This window comes from Misgurnus anguillicaudatus, chromosome 9, assembly GCF_027580225.2.
Source record: "Misgurnus anguillicaudatus chromosome 9, ASM2758022v2, whole genome shotgun sequence".
Taxonomy (NCBI): domain Eukaryota; kingdom Metazoa; phylum Chordata; class Actinopteri; order Cypriniformes; family Cobitidae; genus Misgurnus; species Misgurnus anguillicaudatus.
Window position 1 is genome coordinate 8455045 of NC_073345.2, and position 22195 is coordinate 8477239.

A 22195-nucleotide genomic window follows, 5' to 3' on the forward strand; every position below is an offset into this window, starting at 1 on the left:
GCAAGACTATACACGAAATTATTGTATTAATTCCACACTGTGACACTCCAGCATCAGCACCACTGCAACTGGTACGTAAACACTTCTCTGTAGACAACAGTAGTTGGTGTGTGCGACTTCATGCCGCGCTGCGCAGACGGTTCATCAACGTGACATCACTGTACCACGAGAGCAATTTGAATAATCTGCGATCAAAAGGCTCTCGCGCGTATACGATGTCATTCTCCGATCAGTCTGCGCAGCGCGGCATGATGTCGAACACGCCTCTTGTGTAAATGGTTATGTCTAACAACTGCTGCATCTGCTTTCGCGAGACCGCATAGTTTTTATTATACCTGACGACACAAAATGAATCCACGAGGTGTCTTGGCTTATCTGCATTTGATTGTCACCATTGGTTTTATTCCAGGTAAGACTTTAGCTCATCTCATTTTTAAATAGGCTAACGTTACATTTCTTCATGAGTTCATTCAGAACATTTACTCTGTTTATGTTGCGCTTATATTACAGGAATTAATAATGAGACGCGTTTTATTAGTGCATATACTGTTTATTGGACTATATATTTCATTAATTTATAAATATAATTTTTTTTACATTTTTTTTCTGTTTACTTTGTGTGTATAAGTGTTTATGTGCTCGTTAGCTTTTTTTAACAGCATGGATTCATTTAGGCCTATAAACAAATAAAACTTTTTTGAAAATTTTAAAACATTAAATTAATTAATTAATGTTATTAAATTGATAAATTACATTTATTTTGCTGAAAATCTACAAAATATACCCACTTTTTTAATTCAATGGTCCCCTCAGGTGAGTTTTTTTTTATTTCTGCCAATTCAAAATGTACATGATTATTATTAAGCTACATGCAATTAAATTAAGATTTTAAGATGTAACATCTGTAACTCTCGTAACATTGAAGCTATTACCACATTGAGAAATATCTGACCTATATTGAAGACCCACTGATACATAATTAGTGCCTCCCTCAGGGGCATGTTGACACAGACCAGTGGTCCCGGTATTAAACAGAATTTCTATTTAATTTACTCAGGAGGTGCTGTTTCAATTACTATTAATTATTCAGAAAAAGGAACTCATTTGACTGACTTTAGTCTTGGTGTGGGGTTAAATTAGGAGTTCATGTTGTAAGTTCATGGACAAACTTTAACTAATAAAAATATTTTCACCTGTGGCCCAAACTTTAGATTTTGAGGCATTTGATATTAAAATGACAGTAGTTAAAGACATCTTTCAAAAGGTTGCTATAAGTTTTTCCACTGATGCAGCACTTTTTGAACACTTCACTTCAGAACCTTTGATGAGACTTATCATCAAGCACATTTGCAATGTACCCAACTTTTTATTAAATTGACTTCAGGTTTTATTTTCAGTTACTACCCAAATATTGTTCACCCACAAAGTCAATAAAGCATCTTTGCAGTCCTGTCACATCAGATCCCCAAAATTTGATGCTTTCTGTCTGAGTTCATGGTGCAGGACAGGGACTCTGCCAGCTGGATCTTACACATCCCACACCACAGGCTCTTTTTTTGTGTGGCTCTCTGAGTGAATTGATGTTGCGAGGAAAGCGCTGACCTGGCTCATCCTCAGGGAACAGTAAAGACTAATTGAATAACCTTCATGTTCGCTTGTTAATCTGCTGAAAATGGTGTGTTTAACCGCAACTCGACTAGAGGCCAAATATGACTGTTTGTTATACTTTTCCAGTAACTTTTTAAATATGGTTTAGGGCTGCTCCATTATGAGCTAAATCATAATCACGGTTATTTAGAAAACAATCATAGTCACGGTTATTTAACATGATTCCGCTGTGACTTTGAATAACCTTTTTATTAAGTAAGTGTTGCAAATATGCTACAAGTGTCAAAGCAGTGGTGCCTTCAAAGTGCCTTACAAACACATCAGTCCAGTAGCGTGCAATTTATAATTTTATTGCACAATAATTGTTTTACCTCAATTATCTTGTTTATGTAATTGTTTGAATCAAAATTTGAAATTGAAAATCAAAAAACTATTAATGGCACAGCCCTAATATTGGTAAAGACATACAGTTGAAAGAAAAAGTATGTGAACCCTTTGGGCTTACTTGGATTTCTTCATAAATTGGTCATAAAATGTGTTCTGATCTTCATCTAAGTCACAACAATAGAGAAACACAGTCTGCTTAAACTAATACCGCACAAAAATTATACGTTTTCATGTTTTTATTGAACACAACATGTAAATGTCACAGGTCGGAGCAGACCCGAGATAGCTAAAGGGTCACGCCTCTTCCTAGGTTCCACCTCGAGGAGGTTCCCAAAGTCACCCCAATGACCAGACAGACAGAGTATACTAAGTTTAAAACAAATCTTTATTTAAATACTTAAAAGTAAGGGGAAAGGGAAAAAGGCAAATTAAAACAACTCTCTCTCTTCTCGCCCCTAGGACTGGACTCGGTATGGAGCAGAGAGTAGGACTCCTTTCTAGGGGCTTCCTATTATCCGTGGCGCCCTCCGCTTCTCCTGGGGGCAGAACAAAGGAAATGCAATCAGTACTTGTGTCAGTGATTTTCGACTACTTGGCACTGGTGTTCGTGGGGGTCGTGTCTGAGATGGTATTTCTTTTCTCGCCCTTAAGGTTCTCCTCAGGATCGTGTTGGAGCAGGGGTCGAGTATCCGCGTCCCAGGACCTCTCGTCCTTCTTCGGAGTCGTACTGTAGGACAGAGGTAAGTATGCACCACAAAGGTAAGTTATTTATACACCGAGGCTTTTCATTCCTCTTCAGGGCGTGCTAAAGCAGAGGTAAGTTACACTTCACAGAGGTAGGTTATACACAAACTGGGGCTTTCTTTCCTCTTCACAAGCGTGCTGAAAGCAGAGGTAAGTTACACTTCACAGACATACGTATGCACAGACTGGGGCTTTCGTTCCTCTTCACAGGCGTGCTGAAAGCAGAGGTAAGTTACACTTCACAGACGTAAGTTAGGCACAGACTGGGGCTTTTCGTTCCTCTTCACAGGCGTGCTGAAAGCAGAGGTAAGTTACACTTCACAGACATACGTATGCACAGACTGGGGCTTTTCGTTCCTCTTCACAGGCGTGCTGAAAGCAGAGGTAAGTTACACTTCACAGACGTAAGTTATGCACAGACTGGGGCTTTTCGTTCCTCTTCACAGGCGTGCTGAAAGCAGAGGTAAATTACACTTCACAGACATAAGTTATGCACAGACTGGGGCTTTTCGTTCCTCTTCACAGGCGTGCTGAAAGCAGAGGTAAGTTACACTTCACAGACGTAAGTTATGCACAGACTGGGGCTTTTCATTCCTCTTCACAAGTGTGCTGTACGCAGAGGTAAGTTACACATCACAGACGTAAGTTATGCACAGACTGGGGCTTTTCGTTCCTCTTCACAGGCGTGCTGAAAGCAGAGGTAAGTTACACTTCACAGACATAAATTATGCACAGACTGGGGCTTTTCGTTCCTCTTCACAAGTGCGCTGTACGCAGAGGTAAGTTACACATCACAGACGTAAGTTATGCACAGACTGGGGCTTTTCGTTCCTCTTCACAGGCGTGCTGAAAGCAGAGGTGAGTTACACATCACAGACGTAAGTTATGCACAGACTGGGGCTTTTCGTTCCTCTTCACAGGCGTGCTGAAAACAGAGGTAAGTTACACATCACAGAGGTAAGTTATTTCGTATCTCACCCAACGCTTCTCCTGGGGGCAGTGGACTTGCAAGGCAACGGCTGGCAGGGCGTACAGGGCCGAACGCTTCCCTAGCTCCCCCCTCCTATCTGGTTCCAGGGGTACTGAACTGGGGCGAACTCTTTGGAGAGGCTCCGCACGCAAATGGTTAGTGTAGGTGGCTGTATACAACAATGGCCTTCGGCCCAAGCAGTAAATACCAGTCGCTTACTCACACTGATGCACAAATATGATTCACCACCGCCCTCTCTCAGGATCGGCGAGGGTTAACGTTGACACACTGAAGATCCTACTATTTAATTTCCTCTTCACTTGCACTGGTCTGGCCTCAACGTGCTGATATCTTCCCACGGATTCACTGGACTGAGAGCGGCTTCTGTCTCTAAAAGCACAGCACCACACTGCAAGCATTAGTCTACACACACAAAATAAAGATCAAGACTCACCCACAGCATCTCGTACACACTTCGTGAAATAAGGATTTGGCCTGCTCTGTCCCAGGTCTCTCGTGTGACTCGTCGGGCGTGGTTTACAGCACAAAGGGAAAGGTGTTTGGAGGTCGTCGATGGATCTCCTGTCCGTTCCTACTACACGTTGTTCGGCTCGCCCATGCTTCTCTCACTAGTGGGGCCGAAGCTGTTTAACAACACTCACAACACACTTCAAGCAATTCTTCCTTCTCAATGTTTGTATAGTTCTCCAAACGTTACTCACATGTCAGCACATCCGTGAATCAACACTGCTCATCCTTCTCTACTCAACCCAGTCGCATAGTGCATCTGTCTTTCTTTCACCCAGTCACCTTCAATAGGAGTTTCTCTTAGCTGAAACTATTAGTAAGCTTCCACTTCTTTCCCCAAGGGAACGGTTTTGTCACACACCAGCCTGCAAAGCAGCAAAACAGAGCGCACCAAACGCACAACAGAGCACAACAACAAGCACCCCGTTTGTGTTTTCAGAGCTCTTTTTATACTCAGCTTCTCCTCTTCAGTATCCTATCAGCGATCGCTTTCTTTAATAAACACACCTGCATCCAATACGGCCTGATTTGTCTTTGGGGGAAACCCGGAAGTTCCGGTGTTTTCAGTTTATCTTCCGGGCGGAACTCATCTTCGGGCAGAACCCATCTTCCCTACTTTTGGTTCCGCCCCCACAAAACGTCACCCTGTGACATAAACATTCATAGTGCAGGGTGGAAAAGGTATGTGAAACCCTAGGCTAGTGACTTCTCCAAGAGCTAATTGGAGCCAGGAGTCAGCCAACCTGGGGTCCAATCAATGTGTTGAGATTGGATGTGTTGATTAAAGCTGCCCTGTCCAATAAAAAACACACATCAGTTTTGAGTTTGCTGATCTGAAGAAGCATTGTCTGATGTGAACCATGCCTCGCACAAAAGAGCTCTCAGAAGACCTACAATCAAGAATTGTTGACTTACATAAAGATGGAAAGGGCTACAAAAGTATATCTAAAAGCCTTGATGTCCATGTTTCCTCGGTAAGACAGATTGTCTACAAATGAAGAAAGTTCAGCACTGTTGCTACACTCCCTAGGCATGGTTGTCCTGTAAAGATGACTGCAAGGGCACAGCGCAGAATGCTCAACGAGGTGAAGAAGAATCCTAGAGTGTCAGCTAAAGACTTACAGAAATCTCTGGCACATGCTAAAATTTTTGTTGACAAATCTACAATAAGGAAAACATTAAACATGAAAGGACTTCATGGGAGGACACCACGGAGGAAGCCACTGCTGTCCAAAAAAAAAACATTGCAGCACGTTTGAAGTTTGCAAAAGAGCACCTGGATGTTCCACAGCACTACTGGCAAAACATTCTGTGGACAGATGAAACCAAAATTGAGTTGTTTGGAAAGAACACACAACGCTATGTGTGGAGAACAAAAGGCCCAGCACACCAACATCAAAACCTCATCCCAACTTTGAAATATGGTAGAGGGGGCATCATGGTTTGGGGCTGCTTTGCTGCCTCAGGCCCTGGACGGATTACTGTCATTGATGGAAAAATGACTTCCAAAGTTTATTAAGACATTTTGCAGGAAAACTTAAGACCATCTGTCGCCAACTGAAGCTTAACAGAGGATGGACAATGCAACAAGACAACGACCCAAAGCATAGAAGTAAATCAACAACAGAATGGCTTCAACAGAAGAAAATACGCCTTCTGGAGTGGCCCTGTCAGAGTCCTGACTTCAACCCGATTGAGATGCTGTGGCATGACCTCAAGAGAGCGATTCACACCAGACATCCCAAGAATATTGCTGAACTGAAACACTTTTGTAAAGAGGAATGGTCCAAATTTTCTCCTGACCAATGTGCAGGTCTGATCTGCAACTATAGGAAACGTTTGGTTGATGTTATTGCTGCCAAAGGAGGGTCAACCAGTTATTAAACACAAAGGTTCACATACTTTTTCCACCCTGCACTATGAATGTTTACATGTTGTGTTCAATAAAAACATGAAAACGTATAATGTTTGTGTGGTATTAGTTTAAGCAGACTGTTTCTCTGTTGTTGTGGCTTGGATGAGGATCGGGGCACATTTTGTGACCAATTTGTGAGGAGGTCCAGGTAAGACCAAGGGGTTCACATGCTTTTTCTTTCAACTGTATAACGCATGCATCCTGTGCCACCTTCAAAGTTTATAGGTAAAAGTTTTACATCTGACTAGCTTTGTTCAACCACAACAACAGTTATCCTATGTTATCCTTGTTTACTGGTTCTATAGACAAATTCACACGTGACCCTGCCTGCAAAAGCAGGCTAAAGCAGTGTTATTGTGATTTGCTGTTTTCTACACAAAATTATTCAATATAACCATAATATATTTAATATTGAATGAGTGAGATCATGTCAAAGATTTAAAACAATAAAACTTTGATTCTCCTAATTTATTATTAGATTATGAGACTTTAGTCTGGATATTACAGACAGGGTCACAATGTTAGCAGCAGTGAGGGGATTTAGGAAATAACTTTGGGGAGATTTTCATTTTCTCCCAGATAAAACCAAGATAATTAATCCAAAATAATAGTTTACTGCTGTAGCCTATATGCTCTCTGTGCATAGTGCTTGCTTACACAAGTTACGACCAGATCTTAATTGAAAAATAAACCAAATCACCCTAAAGTTCTCACTCTCTTCTTCTTTCTGGCAGTATGTTTGTGTGCCCAAGGACGATATGCATACAAGCTTCTGAATGACTTATTTGTGAATTACTCCAAAGCACTGAGACCTGTGGAAGACACAGACAACATCATTAACGTCACGCTGCAGATCACTCTGTCACAGATCATTGATATGGTAATGGTTCACAGTCAATCACCTTTTTTTCTCTTCCTCTCTATCTGACTTTCATGTCTTCTATACTCATTATTTTGCTTTGTTCAAGGTCTTAAAGGGATAGTTCACCCCCCAAAAAATCTGTCTTCATTTAATTACCCTCAAGTTGTTACAAACCTGTATAAATTTCTTTGTTTTGCTAAACACAAATGAAGATATTTGTAATCAAGTAGAAAACAGGAGAACCATTGGTTTCTAGTAGAAAAGAAAAATACTATGGAAGTCAATGGTTTAAAAGGGGTTGCTCAAAATATCTTCCTTTAACAAAGAAAAGGTTTGTAACTTGAGGGTGAGTAAATAATAACATAATTTTCTTTTTTTGGGTGAACTATCCCTTTAACTGGCTTGGAGCACAGCATACAAACTACAGCAACTGTTCATATTAAAGGCGGAGTCCACGATGTTTGAAAGCCAGTGTTGGTATTTGAAATCACCTAAACAAACACGCCCCTACCCCAATAGAATCTGGACCTTCTGTTGATAGACCCGCCCCACACATACGCAACCCGGCAAGGATGTCGGTTAGTAGACACACCCCTTACTGCTGATTGGCTATAAGTGTGTTTTGGTAGTCGGCCCGTCTCCTTTTCCAAAGCATTTTTCAAACATCGTGGACTCCGCCTTTAATGTTTATGTTACAAAGCTAGAATTAGTAGTTTGTATTTCCTAGTGTTTTTTTTTCAGATTTTTAAAAATATGAGTGACTTGTAAACTCTTGTGACCCCGTCTATAAAATCCAGGCTAAGGTCTCAAAATTAAATAATGATGAGATCAGAAGCATCAACGTTTCACTCATTGATTTTTATATTGATGTCAATCTATGACATGACTTACTCAGTCAATATTAAATATTTAAACAGAATGTTTTCTACATCATGTATTTTATGTAGTAAACAGCAAATCAGTAAATGACTTTCGCTGGGTTTTCACAGACATTTTGGTGTTTATTTCACTGGAATATATTTATTAAAAATTATTCTGAAATACTCCATTTTTCAATTAGGATGAAAGAAACCAGATTCTGACAACATACCTGTGGATTCGTCAGGTGTGGTTTGATGCCTACCTCACCTGGAATAAGACAGACTATGATGGACTTGATACCATCCGTATACCTAGTAGTTATGTATGGAGACCCGATATTGTCCTATATAACAAGTAGGTTGGATTGGTATTGAGTTTCATCCACTATTAGTATGTCACTTCCTTTGTTGTTCCACTGACTAAACATTCTTTTACATGAAGTGTTGGCTCCCTTCCTGATTTTTTTTCATGTTTGTCACACTTTAATGTGTTAGAGATCATCGAATAAATGTAAATATTAAACAAAGATAACACAAGTAAACACAACATTCAGTTTTTAAATAAAGATTTTAATTATGAAGGGAAAATAAAATCCAAACCCACATGGCCCACATTGCCCCCTAAACCTAATAACAGGTTGGGTCACTCTTTGCAGCAACAACTGCAATCAAGCATTTGTGATAACTTGCAATGAGTCTGTTACAGCGCTGTGGAGGAATTTTGGCCCACTCATCTTTGCCGAATTGTTGTAATTCAGCCACACCGGGGGATTTTCGAGCATGAACCGCCTTTTTAAGGTCATGTCACAGCATCTTAATAGGAATGAGGTTAGGACTTTGACTAGGCCACTCCAAGGTCTTCATTTTCTTTTTCTTCAGCCATTCAGAGGGAGAACTTGCTGGTGTGTTTCGGATCATTGTCCAGCTGCAGAACCAAAGTTCGCTTCAGCCTGAGGTCACGAACAGATGGCCGGGCATTGTCTTTCAAGATTTTTTGGTAGACAGCAGAATTCATGTTTCCATTTATCACAGCAAGTCTTCCAGGTCCCGAAGCAGCAAAACAACCCCAGACCATCACACACCACCACCCTATTTTACTGTTTGTATGATGTTGTTTTTCTGAAATGCTGTGTTACTTTTACCCCAGATGTAATGGGACACACAGAGTATTTATTTTCCCAAAAGTCTTTGGAATCATCAAGATGTTTTCTGGCAAAACTAAGATGAGCCTTTATGTTCTTTTTGGTCAGAAGAGGTTTTTGTCTTTTGACTCTGCCATGCAGGCCATTTTTGCCCAGTCTTTTTCTTATGGTTGAGTCATGAACACTGACCCTGAGGCAAGTGAGGCCTGCAGTTCTTTTGATGTTGTTGTGGGGTCTTTTGTGACCTCCTGGATGAGTCGTCGCTGCGCTCTTGGGGTAATTTTGGTCGGCCGGCCACTTCTGGAAAGGTTCACCACTGTTCCATGATTTTGCAATTTGTGGGGGCCAAGCACATGGCTATGTGTGTTTGGATTTTGTTTTCCCTTTATAATAAAAAACATTTAAAAACTGCGTGTTGTGTTTAATTGTGTTATCTCTGATTAATATTTAAATTTGTTTGATGATCTGAAACATTAAAGTGTGACCAACATGCAAAAACATAAAAAATCAGGAAGGGGGCCAACACTTTTTCACACCACTGTAGATTACAAGGGCAGTAAATGCTTACACAAGCTTGTAAAATTAATAATTCTGACCCAGATCTCTATGAAGTTTTGTAAAATATAGTCTATAAATCCACATCTGGTACTAATGCAAGTTTATTTACCTAACTGTAAGTTTTTTTATTCACTATGTGTATTTAACCCATACATTTTCTATTTATTACATAATGCTCTATACCAGGGCTATTCAATTGGCGGCCCGCGGGCCAAACCCGGCCCCCCAGGTAATTTGATCCGGCCCTTTATGTAGTCTGTAAAAAAGACATCTCTAGAATAAATTTAGTAAGTTAGAGAACGGGCCGTACAGTTACGAGTTGATGCGCGTGCGTCTGTTTCATACAGCATGAGCTGCAGAGCGCGAGTCACGTGACTGGTGCGAGCAGCTGTGTCACGTGTTTATATTCGCGCTTTGCTTTGGTCTCCCCCGCTCGCGCCCGCGTCTCAAGATGCAATAGCTGACAGTGGTGAGTTAAGAGACCGGTCTCTATGGCTGTTTTAACTTTATTTGTTGTATTTCCAGATTAAAAACGCTGCCTTTTCCGACAATTGTTGTCTGATATGTCAGCTCAATGACTTGCTTATCCACAATGACATTTACGTTAGATGTCTTAATAAAGGAAACTCGTTGAAACGATTTTGTGAACTAGACAAAAAGTTTCTCCAAAATTCAAAGCAGACTAAATGCTCAAATATTATGCGAGTCATCGTTCTCACACAAGAATGCAATTAAAACGAGTTAATCGCCCATCGCTCACAGCCCAGCACCTGCACCACTGTATGTGCATCGCGCTGACAAACATACAACTGATTTTACTGCTCTTGCGAAATCTAAAAACATATTCTGTCTTATTAGAAGCTAGCCTAATGTTTGCCAGTTATTAAGATGGCGGTTGTAGTGTAAATATGGCTACTGTAATAATTAGCTTTGACAAAAAACAGCATAAAACAATTATGTTCCATATTATAAACTGTTTTGTTATGTGTACTTAAGTGAGTAAATAAGTTAAATTCTCAATGAGTGTGATATGGATCTTATTTACCTATTTAAATGTAAAATAAAGCTTACATGGGCATTTTACAATGCACTTATGTTGTTATGCAAAATTTAAAATATTTATTAATAACATATGAACATGTCTGGATGTAGAAAATCCTACTTAGACATCTAACAATGCACTTATGTTGTTGAATGCAGTCTGAAAATACATGTTTGTAGAAAAAGCCTATTGTACAATGCACTGATTTTGTTTTTATGTAGTTTCAGAATATAACATTAGTATGTTTAAATGTAGGAAAATGTATATCTCCGTTACATCACTGTTATTTCTCAGGCCCCTCATTTGTGATGCTTTTCATGAACTGGCCCCCACGAAAAACTAATTGAATAGCCCTGCTCTATACCATTTAACCTATAGGAACACCTCAGTGCATTAATAATGCATTAGTAATATTTGCCAAGTCAAGTGGGTGTTTATTGTCATTTTACCATCAATTTAAACACAGCTCATCCAATCAGAATTTAGGGTTAAAACTATCAGTTGTGTAAATTAACTATATAAAGTTGCTGTTCATTGACTGTATACCATCAGTAAATAACAATTACATTTTTATTCAGTTTTTTATGCAGTTACACCATTTACAACAATTTTATACTTTGTGGTACTTTTGCATCCTGTCGAAGCATGAAAGATTTTGTCATCATAAGTGCATAAAACTGATCGGCAAGATCACAGTTAAGTTTTGGATCAACTGTGTCCTTAAATGACTTCACTGATCTTGACAGATGACTTCAGCTTACTACTGATTTATTTGCATGTCCGGAAAGCTTGTCATAGCAAAACAAGCCAAGACTTGAAATGACTTTTGAAAACAAGTTCACATTCAGATCCTAATAGTTTTGGGCTGTACTGCAAAGCATAATAAGAAATATGAGCATGTTGTAAATTAAGAGGATGATTCATGCAGTTTCATGGTAAGCAAGGTTATGAAAGCCAGATATAAGGTTATAATGACTGTAATGTTAAGTGCTAGTGGATTTAAAGGTGCATTGTGTAACTATTAGAAGGATCTCTTCACAAAAACGCAATATAATATACACAAACTTTTTTATCAGTGGTGTATATAAACCCTTTAGCCAGCAGCCATATCACTCTATGGCCAAAGACAGCTTGCCCACTGAAGCTAAGCAGGGCTGAGCCTGGTCAGTACTTGGATGGGAGACCACCTGGGAAAACCAGGTTGCTGCTGATAGAGGTGTTAGTGAGACCAGCAGGGGGTGCTCACCCTGTGGTCTGTGTGGGTCCTAACATCCCAGTATAGTGACGGGGACACTATACTGTCAAAAAGCACCGTACTTCGGATGAGACGTTAAACCGAAGTCCTGACTCTCTGTGGTCGTTAAAAATCCCAGGATGTCTTTCGAAAAAGAGTAGGGGTGTGCCCCGGCATCCTGGCCAACTGATCATCCCCTCATACTAATTGGCTATATTACTTGTTCTCCTCTCCACTAAAAAGCTGGTGTGTGGTGGGCGTTCTGGCACAATATGGCTGCCGTCGCATCATCCAGGTGGATGCTGCACATTGGTGGTGGTGGTTGAGGAGAATCCCCCTTTCATATGTAAAGCGCTTTGTGTGCTGCAGACAAGCGCTATATAAATGTAACAAATTATAATTTTATATACAAATTATTATAATATCTTACATATTGAACTGTATTGTTTTTGTTACCTTAAAATGAGATGTTTTTAACATACACTGTGGGTCCCCTTAAATGGAAGTTGCTGTCATGTTCCTACAGTAGCCCTAAATGGACAAACTGTTGGTTGCAATTGTAAAATTGCAAATGTAAAAATGAGAAATAATATCACTTAAAGTAATTCATCATTTTCTAATAAAAGTGTATATATTAAAGGCACAATTTGTAGATTTTCACCACTAGAGCCCGCTATTAGACAATAACAACTTGGCGACGTTTTAAGGCTTAGTTCACTCCACAATCAAAATTTTATCATAAATCACTTACCCCTGTGTCGTTCCAAACCCGCAAGTCCATTGATCGTCTTCAGAACACATTTTTAGATATTTTTGATGAAAACCGGCTTGTGACTGTGCCATAGACTGCACCATAGACTGCTTTTCTACTGACAGTATTCAAGCCCAGAAAAGAATGAAAGACATTGCCAAAAATGCACATGTACAATCAGTGTTTCAATCAGAATATTATGAAGCAACTAGAATACTTTTGTGCGCAAACAAAACAAAACTAACGACTTTATTTAACAATTTGTTTTCCTTTTTGGTCTTTTCTGTGTGAGTTCATGAGCAGACTATGGTGACGCACCGTGACTTGCTGACTTGACCTGCTGACTAATTTGTGCATTTATACAGGCTGTTTATGTATTGTTTACAACGTTTGCATAATGGCTTAAAGGAACAGTATGTAGGATTATGGCCAAAACTGATTTTGCAATCACAAAACTTGTGGCCAAACCTGGTACTGGAATCACACAACTGGTGGCCAATACACAACATGACAACATAAACATCAGTTGAGGGCTGCAACTCCACTTTTTAAATGACAATATCCTGGCCAGACCACTGTTGTCAGTGATATAAGTATTTGAAATGAAAATGATTTCTTAATGTCTAGTGACATATCAGGGCCATTTTATGATAAATTGATATACATTTCGTACATACTGTTCCTTTAAATAAATAAAAAAAAACACTGGCAACTATGTCAGCATGTCATGTCAGCAGGTCAAGGCCCATGCACTATAGTCTGCTCGTGAACATGCTCTAAAATTAAAGGAGGAGATTTCAAATTTTTACAGTTTTGTGTAAAACTTTGTGGCCTGCCTCCATTTCTTCTCCTGTCTACCAGCGCAGATGACCAGTTCTCCAGCTCTTTGGAGACTAACGTAGTGATCCGCCATGACGGCCAAATCATGTGGGACCAGCCGGCGATAACCAAGAGTTCATGCAAAGTGGACGTATCGTTCTTCCCTTTCGATGTGCAGCAGTGCCGCCTCACTTTCGGATCCTGGACGCACAACGGCAACCAGATGGACCTTCATAACGCCCTGGACAGTGCTGATTTAGCAGACTTTGTGGAGAACGTGGAGTGGGAGGTTCTGGGAATGCCTTCCAAGAAGAACATCATTCTGTATGGTTGCTGCTCAGACCCATATCCAGATATCACTTTCACACTTCACTTGAAAAGAAGAGCTTCCTTTTATATCTTCAATCTTCTCATACCCTGCATGATGATCTCCTTCCTGGCTCCGCTGGGCTTCTACCTGCCGGCTGATTCTGGAGAGAAAGTATCTCTAGGGGTCACAGTGTTACTGGCCCTCACGGTTTTCCAGCTGCTTGTCGCTGAAAGCATGCCTCCTTCAGAGAACGTGCCGCTTATTGGTGAGATGTTCTAGATATACTATTAGGTTTATTTTATGTTCATTAAGAATTTTATTTTCATTGATATAATGGTTCCGACGCCCATGTTTACCATTGAGATAAATTACAGAAACTTTCTTCCTAAGGTCTACCTGTAAGTTAAAGGGATACTTTAGCCAAATATCAAAAATACCCCATGATTTACTCACCCTCAAGCTATTCAAGATACATATGTCCATCATCTTTCAGACAAACACATCTGAAGTTATTTAGTCAATGTCTTTGTTATTCCAAGCTTCGTAATGGGAGAAAACAGGGATCAGGGAACAACTTCTGACTTTAAAGCAATACTCCAGCCAAATATCAAAATTAACCATGATTTACTCAACCAATTTGAGATACACTTCTGTAAAGGATGAATGCACTTTTTTAGGGTTTAATGACCATTTTAAAATAGTCCTTTCTAATGAAGTTTATCAATCCCATTGTTTCCACAGGGAAATATTACATTGCCACAATGACCATGATTACAGCGTCTACAGCCTTGACCATCTTCATTATGAACATCCACCACTGCGGACCAGATGTCCGACCCGCTCCTGCATGGGTCAAACGTTTTATCCTGCACTACCTGGCTCGAATCTGCTTTGTCTATGATGTGGGGGACAGCTGTCTGTCTGCTCGCACAGATAAACAATCCCAGAAGGAAACCAACTATGCTGTAAACGGCCGAGCCAGGGGTGAGGACTTTGCTCTGAGGGTACGAGGCATTTCGGCCAGTGAAGGGTGTCCACAGAAGACCACCACAGACAAATCAAATGAAGACGTCAGTCCAACCCTATCTACTGGAAAAGAGACTAATGGTGGTTTGACGGATAGTACACATGTAGGCATTGACCCTGGAGAGATACGAGGAGCAACAGAAGGTTGTGGAGGTAGAGCATGTGAGAACGGAGGAGGTAGGAAAGAGTCAGTGAATAAGAGAGAGATAGTTATTGAAAGTCAGTGTAAATGCCATCACCAAACCCTCTTGAGAAACATTGAGTACATTGCCAGCTGTTTTTATGATCAGAGGGCCACACAGAGACGCAACGGGGAGTGGCGGAAAGTCGCCAAAGTCATGGATCGCTTCTTTATGTGGATATTCTTCATCATGGTCTTCTTCATGAGTTTGCTTATTATTGGACAAGCTGTCTGAGAGTCTGAAATGGAAATTATATGTCTGTACAACTAAATTACTCTATTTACAGTTTAATGTGCTCTATACTTTTCATAAGTAGAAGTCAAGACATTTTAACATAAGCAAGTCATAACAACTTATCAAACAAGTTAAAGGGATAGTTCACCCAAAACGTTTTGAGGAATGTTTGTAAACAAACAGTTTGTGAGCTCCTTTCACTTCCATAGTATTTATTTTTCCTACTAAGGAAGTGAAAGGGGCATATGATCAGTTTAAAAATACAAACATTCCTCAAAATATCTTCCTTCATGTTCAGAACAACGAAATGTATATAAGTTTGTAACAACATGAGAGTGAGTAAATGATGTCAGAATGTTCATTTTTAGGTGAACTATCCCTTTAACTTGTTTTTATGAGTTATAGTAACTCATCAGTAGTCATAATTTAACATATTACGTTTTAACGACTCTGCAGATTGTATTTGATTAAAAGGCAGCAAAATATTTTTCCAGTGTACAACATGTTTATTCAGACGCTCTCTAAACTGCTCCGTCAGACAGGTGTTCTAATGTCACAATTACACATTAGAAAAATACCAGCAATACCTATGAGATGCCAATATTCACCCTTTTAGGTACAAATGTATAATTTTGAAAGTACTGCCCCATTGACATCTTTAGCACCTTTTTTCTGGGAGTGTATGAGACTTCTAATATGTGTATGTGATATATGGAAATTTTTTATTTTTCATGCTCATATTTGCTTGCTTATATTGGCACATACATTACTATGTTAAAAAGTCATATGGAAAACAAGCAAATAAGCCAACCCAATGTTTTTACAGTACACTGATGCTTTAAGAATTTTCGGACTGCCTTTATGCTGATACCAGTTAGGCCAGGAGGAATATTTGAAGAGTTTGGTTCCAAAACGTGATAAATGGCATTTAAACAAAAAACAAGTTATCACCAAAATCAGTATTGTATCAGGTCAGTAGCAAAAAGTAAATTCCTTATTTTACGCAAAATCCGATATCCGCCGTGTTATTCTGTCATCTTTTCTCACTTTTTTCCAAACCGTGACAAACGCCAGTCCTACTTCTTTGCAGAATGAAATAAATCCGCTTAACCAATCACAGCGCACCATTCCACGCATTGTAAACAGCAATGGCGGCGCATTGAATACACAGGGATCTACTTTGTTTTGTGTGGTGGTTTTCTGTGGCGTTGAAGAAACGTTAGCCATCAAAATCTAATAATTTACTCTCCTCCTTCTTCACACAAAATAACCTCCTGGATAGCAATCAGTCGGTTTTCCAAAGCTGTCAGTCCACTGAAACTGTGCTGCTCTCAGTCATTGAAGCCCTAAAGCAGGGAAGAGCAGCCTCCAAATCATCTTTGCTGATCTTACTGGATCTATCTGCTGCTTTTGACACGGTCAATCACCAAATCCTCCTGTCGACCCTCATGGCTATGGGTGTCTCTGACACAGCGCTTCTAAGGTTCAGGTCGTATCTCTCAGGTAGGTCATTTCGGGTATCCTGGAGAGGTGACGTCTCCAAACCCCAACGGCTCGATACCGGGGTGCCTCAAGGCTTTGTGCTTGGACCACTGCTCTTTTCGATATATATTGTGTGCAGAATTTTTAGGCAAGTTGTATTTTTGAGGATTACTTTTGTTATTGTACAACTACAGTGCTCTTGGTCAATTCAAAATCTTAACAAACCCTCAAACCTGAACATTTAAGTAGTAAAAGTGAAATTTTGGCTTTCTTAAGAGAATATTTCTATGTACATCATTATTAGGCAACTATTAGTGTGCAGAATTATTACACAACTAAATGAAAAACAAAGGTTTTACCATCTCACTTGTTTTTTTCACCTGTTAAAGTGAGAATAATAAACAAACTCGACATTTACAAATAAACATGTAATAAAAAAATTAAAAATAAAAAAATATATAAACTCAGTGATCAATATAGCCACCCTTCTTTTCGATAACAGTCACAAGCCTTCCATTCACGGATTCAGTCAGTTTCTTGATCTGATCTGAACCAACATTTTGTGCAGACGCAACCACAGCCTCCCAGACACTGTTCAGAGAGGTGTACTGTTTACCTTCACTGTAAATGTCCTGCTTAAGAAGGGCTCAAAAGTTCTCAATAGGGTTTAAGTCAGGTGAAGAAGGGGGCCATGGCATTAGTTTTTCATCTCTAAGGCCTTTACTTGCCAGTCATGCAGTGGAGTACTTGTGATGCATGTGATGGAGCGTTGTCTTGCATAAAAAAGTCTTCATGAAAGATGCTTTTTCCTGTACCACTGCTTGAAGAAAGTGTCTTCTAAACATTGTCAGTAAGTCTGAGAGTAGTTTTTTATTTCCATTTTTAACCCAAAAAGGTCCAACTAGCTCATCTTTAATAATACCTGTCTGTGCATTCCTGCCTGTATTGTAGAAGACACTTTCTTCAAGCAGTGGTACAGGAAAAACTTTGCATCTTTCATGAAGACTTTTTTATGCAAGACAACGCTCCATCACATACATCAAAGTACTCCACTGCATGGCTGGCCAGTAAAGGCCTTAGAGATGACAAACTAATGCCATGGCCCCCTTCTTCACCTGACTTAAACCCTATTGAGAACTTTTGAGCCCTTCTTAAGCAGGACATTTACAGTGAAGGTAAACAGTACACCTCTCTGAACAGTGTCTGGGAGGCTGTGGTTGCGTCTGCACAAAATGTTGGTTCAGACCAGATCAAGAAACTGACTGAATCCGTGAATGGGAGGCTTGTGACTGTTATCGAAAAGAAGGGTGGCTATATTGGTCACTGAGTTTATATATTTTCTATTTTTTATTAAATGTTTATTTGTAAATGTAGAGTTTGTTTATTATTCTCACTTTAACAGGTGAAAAAAAAACAAGTGAGATGGTAAAATCTTTGTTTTTCATTTAGTTGCCTAATAATTCTGCACACTAATAGTTGCCTAATAATGATGTACATAGAAATATTCTCTTAATAAAGCCAAAATTTCACTTTTACTACTTAAATGTTCAGGTTTGAAATCTAAATCTTTGAATATCAAATTATGGATTTGAACTTTTAATGTTATTATAACCTAAAGATGCTATGTAAATGTTTGTAACAGAAAAAAGTGGTTTTCATTATTCTTGGTGTAGAAAACACATTTTTACAGAAATCAGTCAAAGTGGATTTATTGCTTTTTAAAACCAAACTCTTCATTTGTAATGTGAACACAGAGAATCATTTAGTGATATCTATACAGAGAGAAACAATAATGGTGAAATGTTAGAATTTTTCTTTGTCTTTGTTTTGAAAATATATACAGAAACGGAGCTGAACAAAGGTCCAAGATTGACAAATGGAGCCAAATGATAGATTTCCCATAATCCTTTAACTTTTGCTGCATGTGAGCCGTAGCTTAAATCATGTTGTAAACTGTTCTGACAGTTGTAATACATGTTTAGGTACAGTATTTATTTGCTTGCTTTTTTTAAGCCAGTTTTTAGTAGAAAGAATAAGCTATGAGATCTATGAAATACAATTTTATTAATGTGTAAATGTAATGTAAATCCATCTAAATTAAATCAAATCTTATTAAGAATTTGATACGCTGTGAGGAAATGCATGGTCAAAAAGCTGTCACTGGGGCGGTACTCTATATAAAAGTCCAATATATTTAGCATTTATGTACAGATATGTATACATTTGGTACCAGTATGTACCTGTGATGTACTAATAGGAACACTTTAGGTGTACTCTTTTGAAACAGTTCCACTCCAGTGACCATTTTGTCTGACAGTGTACACATACTGTACTTGCCTAAGCAGCACTATGAATATAGAAAATTATTTTCACAGCTAGTATCACTAATGTATATGAAAAGCTGCAATAATAACATGTATTCTTTATATTTTCCTTATGTATCCACTGTCTGTAATAATATGTATTTACTGTGAGGCTGCTTTACAACAATGCGAAATTGTGTAAAGCACTATAGTAATAAGTCTTTAATAAATTGATGATAGATCTATGCAGAATTTTAATTTTCTTAAATTATTTGTTTATGATTTATGAAATTAACGTGATTCAGCTCATTTGAAGTCGTTAAACTAGTCTGCCCTCCAAAGGCTAAGTGCAGTATCTACGCAAACACTGAAACTGAGAAAAATGGCTTTAAAGTTTTTTACACCAGCCAGTCAAACATGTTACTGCAATTTTTGCACACACATTTCTCTGAATTGGGACAAAATTTAACCAGGAGACTTTGTCACAAGACACAACAGATCTCACAAAGCCCATTTTAACCCTTAACTCAATTTTGACCAAATGCGTAGTTACTGCGCTTTCGCTTTGTAGGGCAGTAGTGGACCGCAGATGCTTGCACCATAGAGCCAAAATTTTAAGATTTGATGCAAGACTGTAAAAAATTATATATCAACATTTAGGGGCGGTTTCCCGGACAGGGTTAAGATTATTCCAGGACTAGGCCTTAGTTATTTTAGGACATTTAAGTAGTTTTTACAAAAAAACCTTACAAAAAACTATACTGCTGTACATTTTGAGATAAAACAATGACACTTATATATGTTAAAATATGTCAGTGCAAGGTGTTTTAAAAATGAAAGCAGGTCAAACATGCTTTTTGGTATGGGACTATGACAAACCATGTCCAGGAAATTGCCCCATATTGTTATTATTATGTTACTTTAACTTAAGAAATTAAGTTAAACAATTTCAACTTGTTTTTCTTATATATATATAAACTTAAAACAAGTAGGATGAATTGAATTTCATAATTTAAGTTGTTTAAACTTCACGCTGCATTTTTTTACAGTGAAAGGCCAATTTTAACATCAATCATCAAATCACAACATAAAATATTCATTATTTTCCGCATCCCACCTTTTAACCGTCTGGTCTGTGTGCTTTCACAGCAATCATAAGGTTAATTAGCTCTTGGCTTTAATGGAGACCTTAGGAGGGATCTTAATAAGAATTTAATTTATAATGTACATCAGATATCAAGCTTCTCCATTGGCCCATGATAGCAGAGCTTCCTTGCAAGTTTCCAAATATATGCCTTAAAAATAGATTTCATTGGTTTCCTCATCACCTGCTCACTGATCTCTGGCGTTGCGTATTTGGCCATGAATGGAGCTCAACAGTTCTTGCTGACTCAGGAGAAGCTTTTGATTAAAGTAATGAAGAGTGCTTATCTGTGTCATGCCAGAGGAGTTCGGAGGAAGGTCATTTTCTTCTCTACAAGCAGTTAAGCTGATGGCATCCGTGAAATATGCCACACACAATGCCAAGACCCAGAATCAAGCATAAATGACTGCTCCTATCAGTTATTAAAAAACACTTTATCAGGTTTTGTCCAGCAGCCACAGCTGACCACAAAGCCTAAAATCCCATCTTATGTTTAACTTTAACTAACCTTATCTCCTCTAAGTGCCAGAGGATATGTTTACACTCACAAATAGCACTAAAGATGGTTAACTGGCTTGTATTCATGGGGAACCCTTTAAGTGCTAGCACCTATGTAGCATGATTATACAGTATAGCATAGATATGTACACTAGATGTCGCCTCGGCTACGGCAGTTCATTGGACCGAATGTGTCAACTAGAGCCGCCATCTTGAAACAGGGGAACCCCTCATCAGCGTCATTGTAGGCAAACAGAAATAAAATCACCATAAATTGTCATGAATGCGATTTTCTTGGTTTTCTTTTGGTTTGTTTCAACAGTCAGACATGTATAGAGCATTGAGTCCAGAAAAAAACTAAAAGTTTTGATTTTATGAAAATTTACTTTTTCTAACTGTAATGCATAGTATGCTAGTAGCCCTTACATCCATACGCAGCACAAAAGTCTGGCATCGTCCATGAATTCGAAGTACAGGCCGAGATAGCAGCTTTACCTACCTACTTCCTATGACAAGACCCCTGTTCTAAGATGGCGGCGGTTTTGACGCATGCTCAGAGCCACAAGTCGACATCTAGTGTATATATCTATGAAAGTATAGTATATATAGCACTTAAAGTGGTTCCTCTATGATTACGAGCTAGTGAACCAATTTTAGTGCTGTTTAGCAAATTTTATTAGTGTGTGTGGTTTATTTGTGTACTGGTGCAGATAATTAGTTGGCTAATTATTTTATGAGGTTAAATTATATAATTTAAATACCACTGAGTCAGACTGGTGGCCACCCATGTGTGAAACATTTTAACTTATTTCAGCCCACAGTTTGTTGAAGGTAAGTATACATTGATTTAATAAACAATTAAATGTCTTATTTTACTTCTTATTAAGTGCAATAGGTGCTTGAAGTTGTTCTTCTTCAACACCAGATGGAGCCAAAGTCATAGTGAATCTTCATTTCCCCTAACATTCACATGCAAAACAGTAACTAGTTTAGGAGTAACTATGAATTGAGCCTAAAAATATGTGGAAAAATATATTCTGGTGAAAACAATTAATATAAACACTACCCCATACAAATTAAAACATTAAAATCTTGTAAATTAAATTATTACATAAATAATTACATATTTAAATTATATACATATTTAGGGCATGCCTGTATTATTCAATAATTATGAAAAATATGAATATTTTGTAAATAGCTTAGCTTGCATTACACATTGTTGTATTTGTCTTTAAATATGAATAAGCTTTTACTTAATTTCTGAGGGAATTTTGTGAGATTTTGGGATGATGAAACCTGAAGATAAAAGTTAAACATCTCAGCTGAGTTTGTCTGAAGGAAATAAGCTGTGTGAATATGTGTAATAGATATGTGGAAATACAGCGCTCACCTCTGTTCTCTGTCTCGGCCCTGATGCTCTGTTATTTGTAGTACAAAATATCACAAACATTTAGGCCTGGTTTCACAGACAAGGCTTAACTAAACCCAGGACTAGGCCTTAGTTAAATGAAGATGTTAAAGCCTGTTTTAGACGTTACTGGTGTGTATATTGAGACAAATGAATGCATGGACTGTATGAATTTTTTTGTTCAA

General features: G+C 38.6%; 1 protein-coding gene across 1 annotated transcript; it reads left to right on the forward strand.

The window, feature by feature from the left end:
- Positions 1-345: 345 nt before the first annotated feature.
- LOC129424445 (neuronal acetylcholine receptor subunit alpha-10) lies at positions 346-15470 on the forward strand (the record flags this gene model as incomplete). The annotated part of the gene is made up of 5 exons (XM_055181112.2): positions 346-409; positions 6887-7032; positions 8075-8229; positions 13463-13995; positions 14472-15470. Coding segments are annotated over 5 exons (1599 nt in total), but the record flags the coding sequence as incomplete, so codon positions are not given.
- Between the last annotated feature and the right edge of the window lie 6725 nt (positions 15471-22195).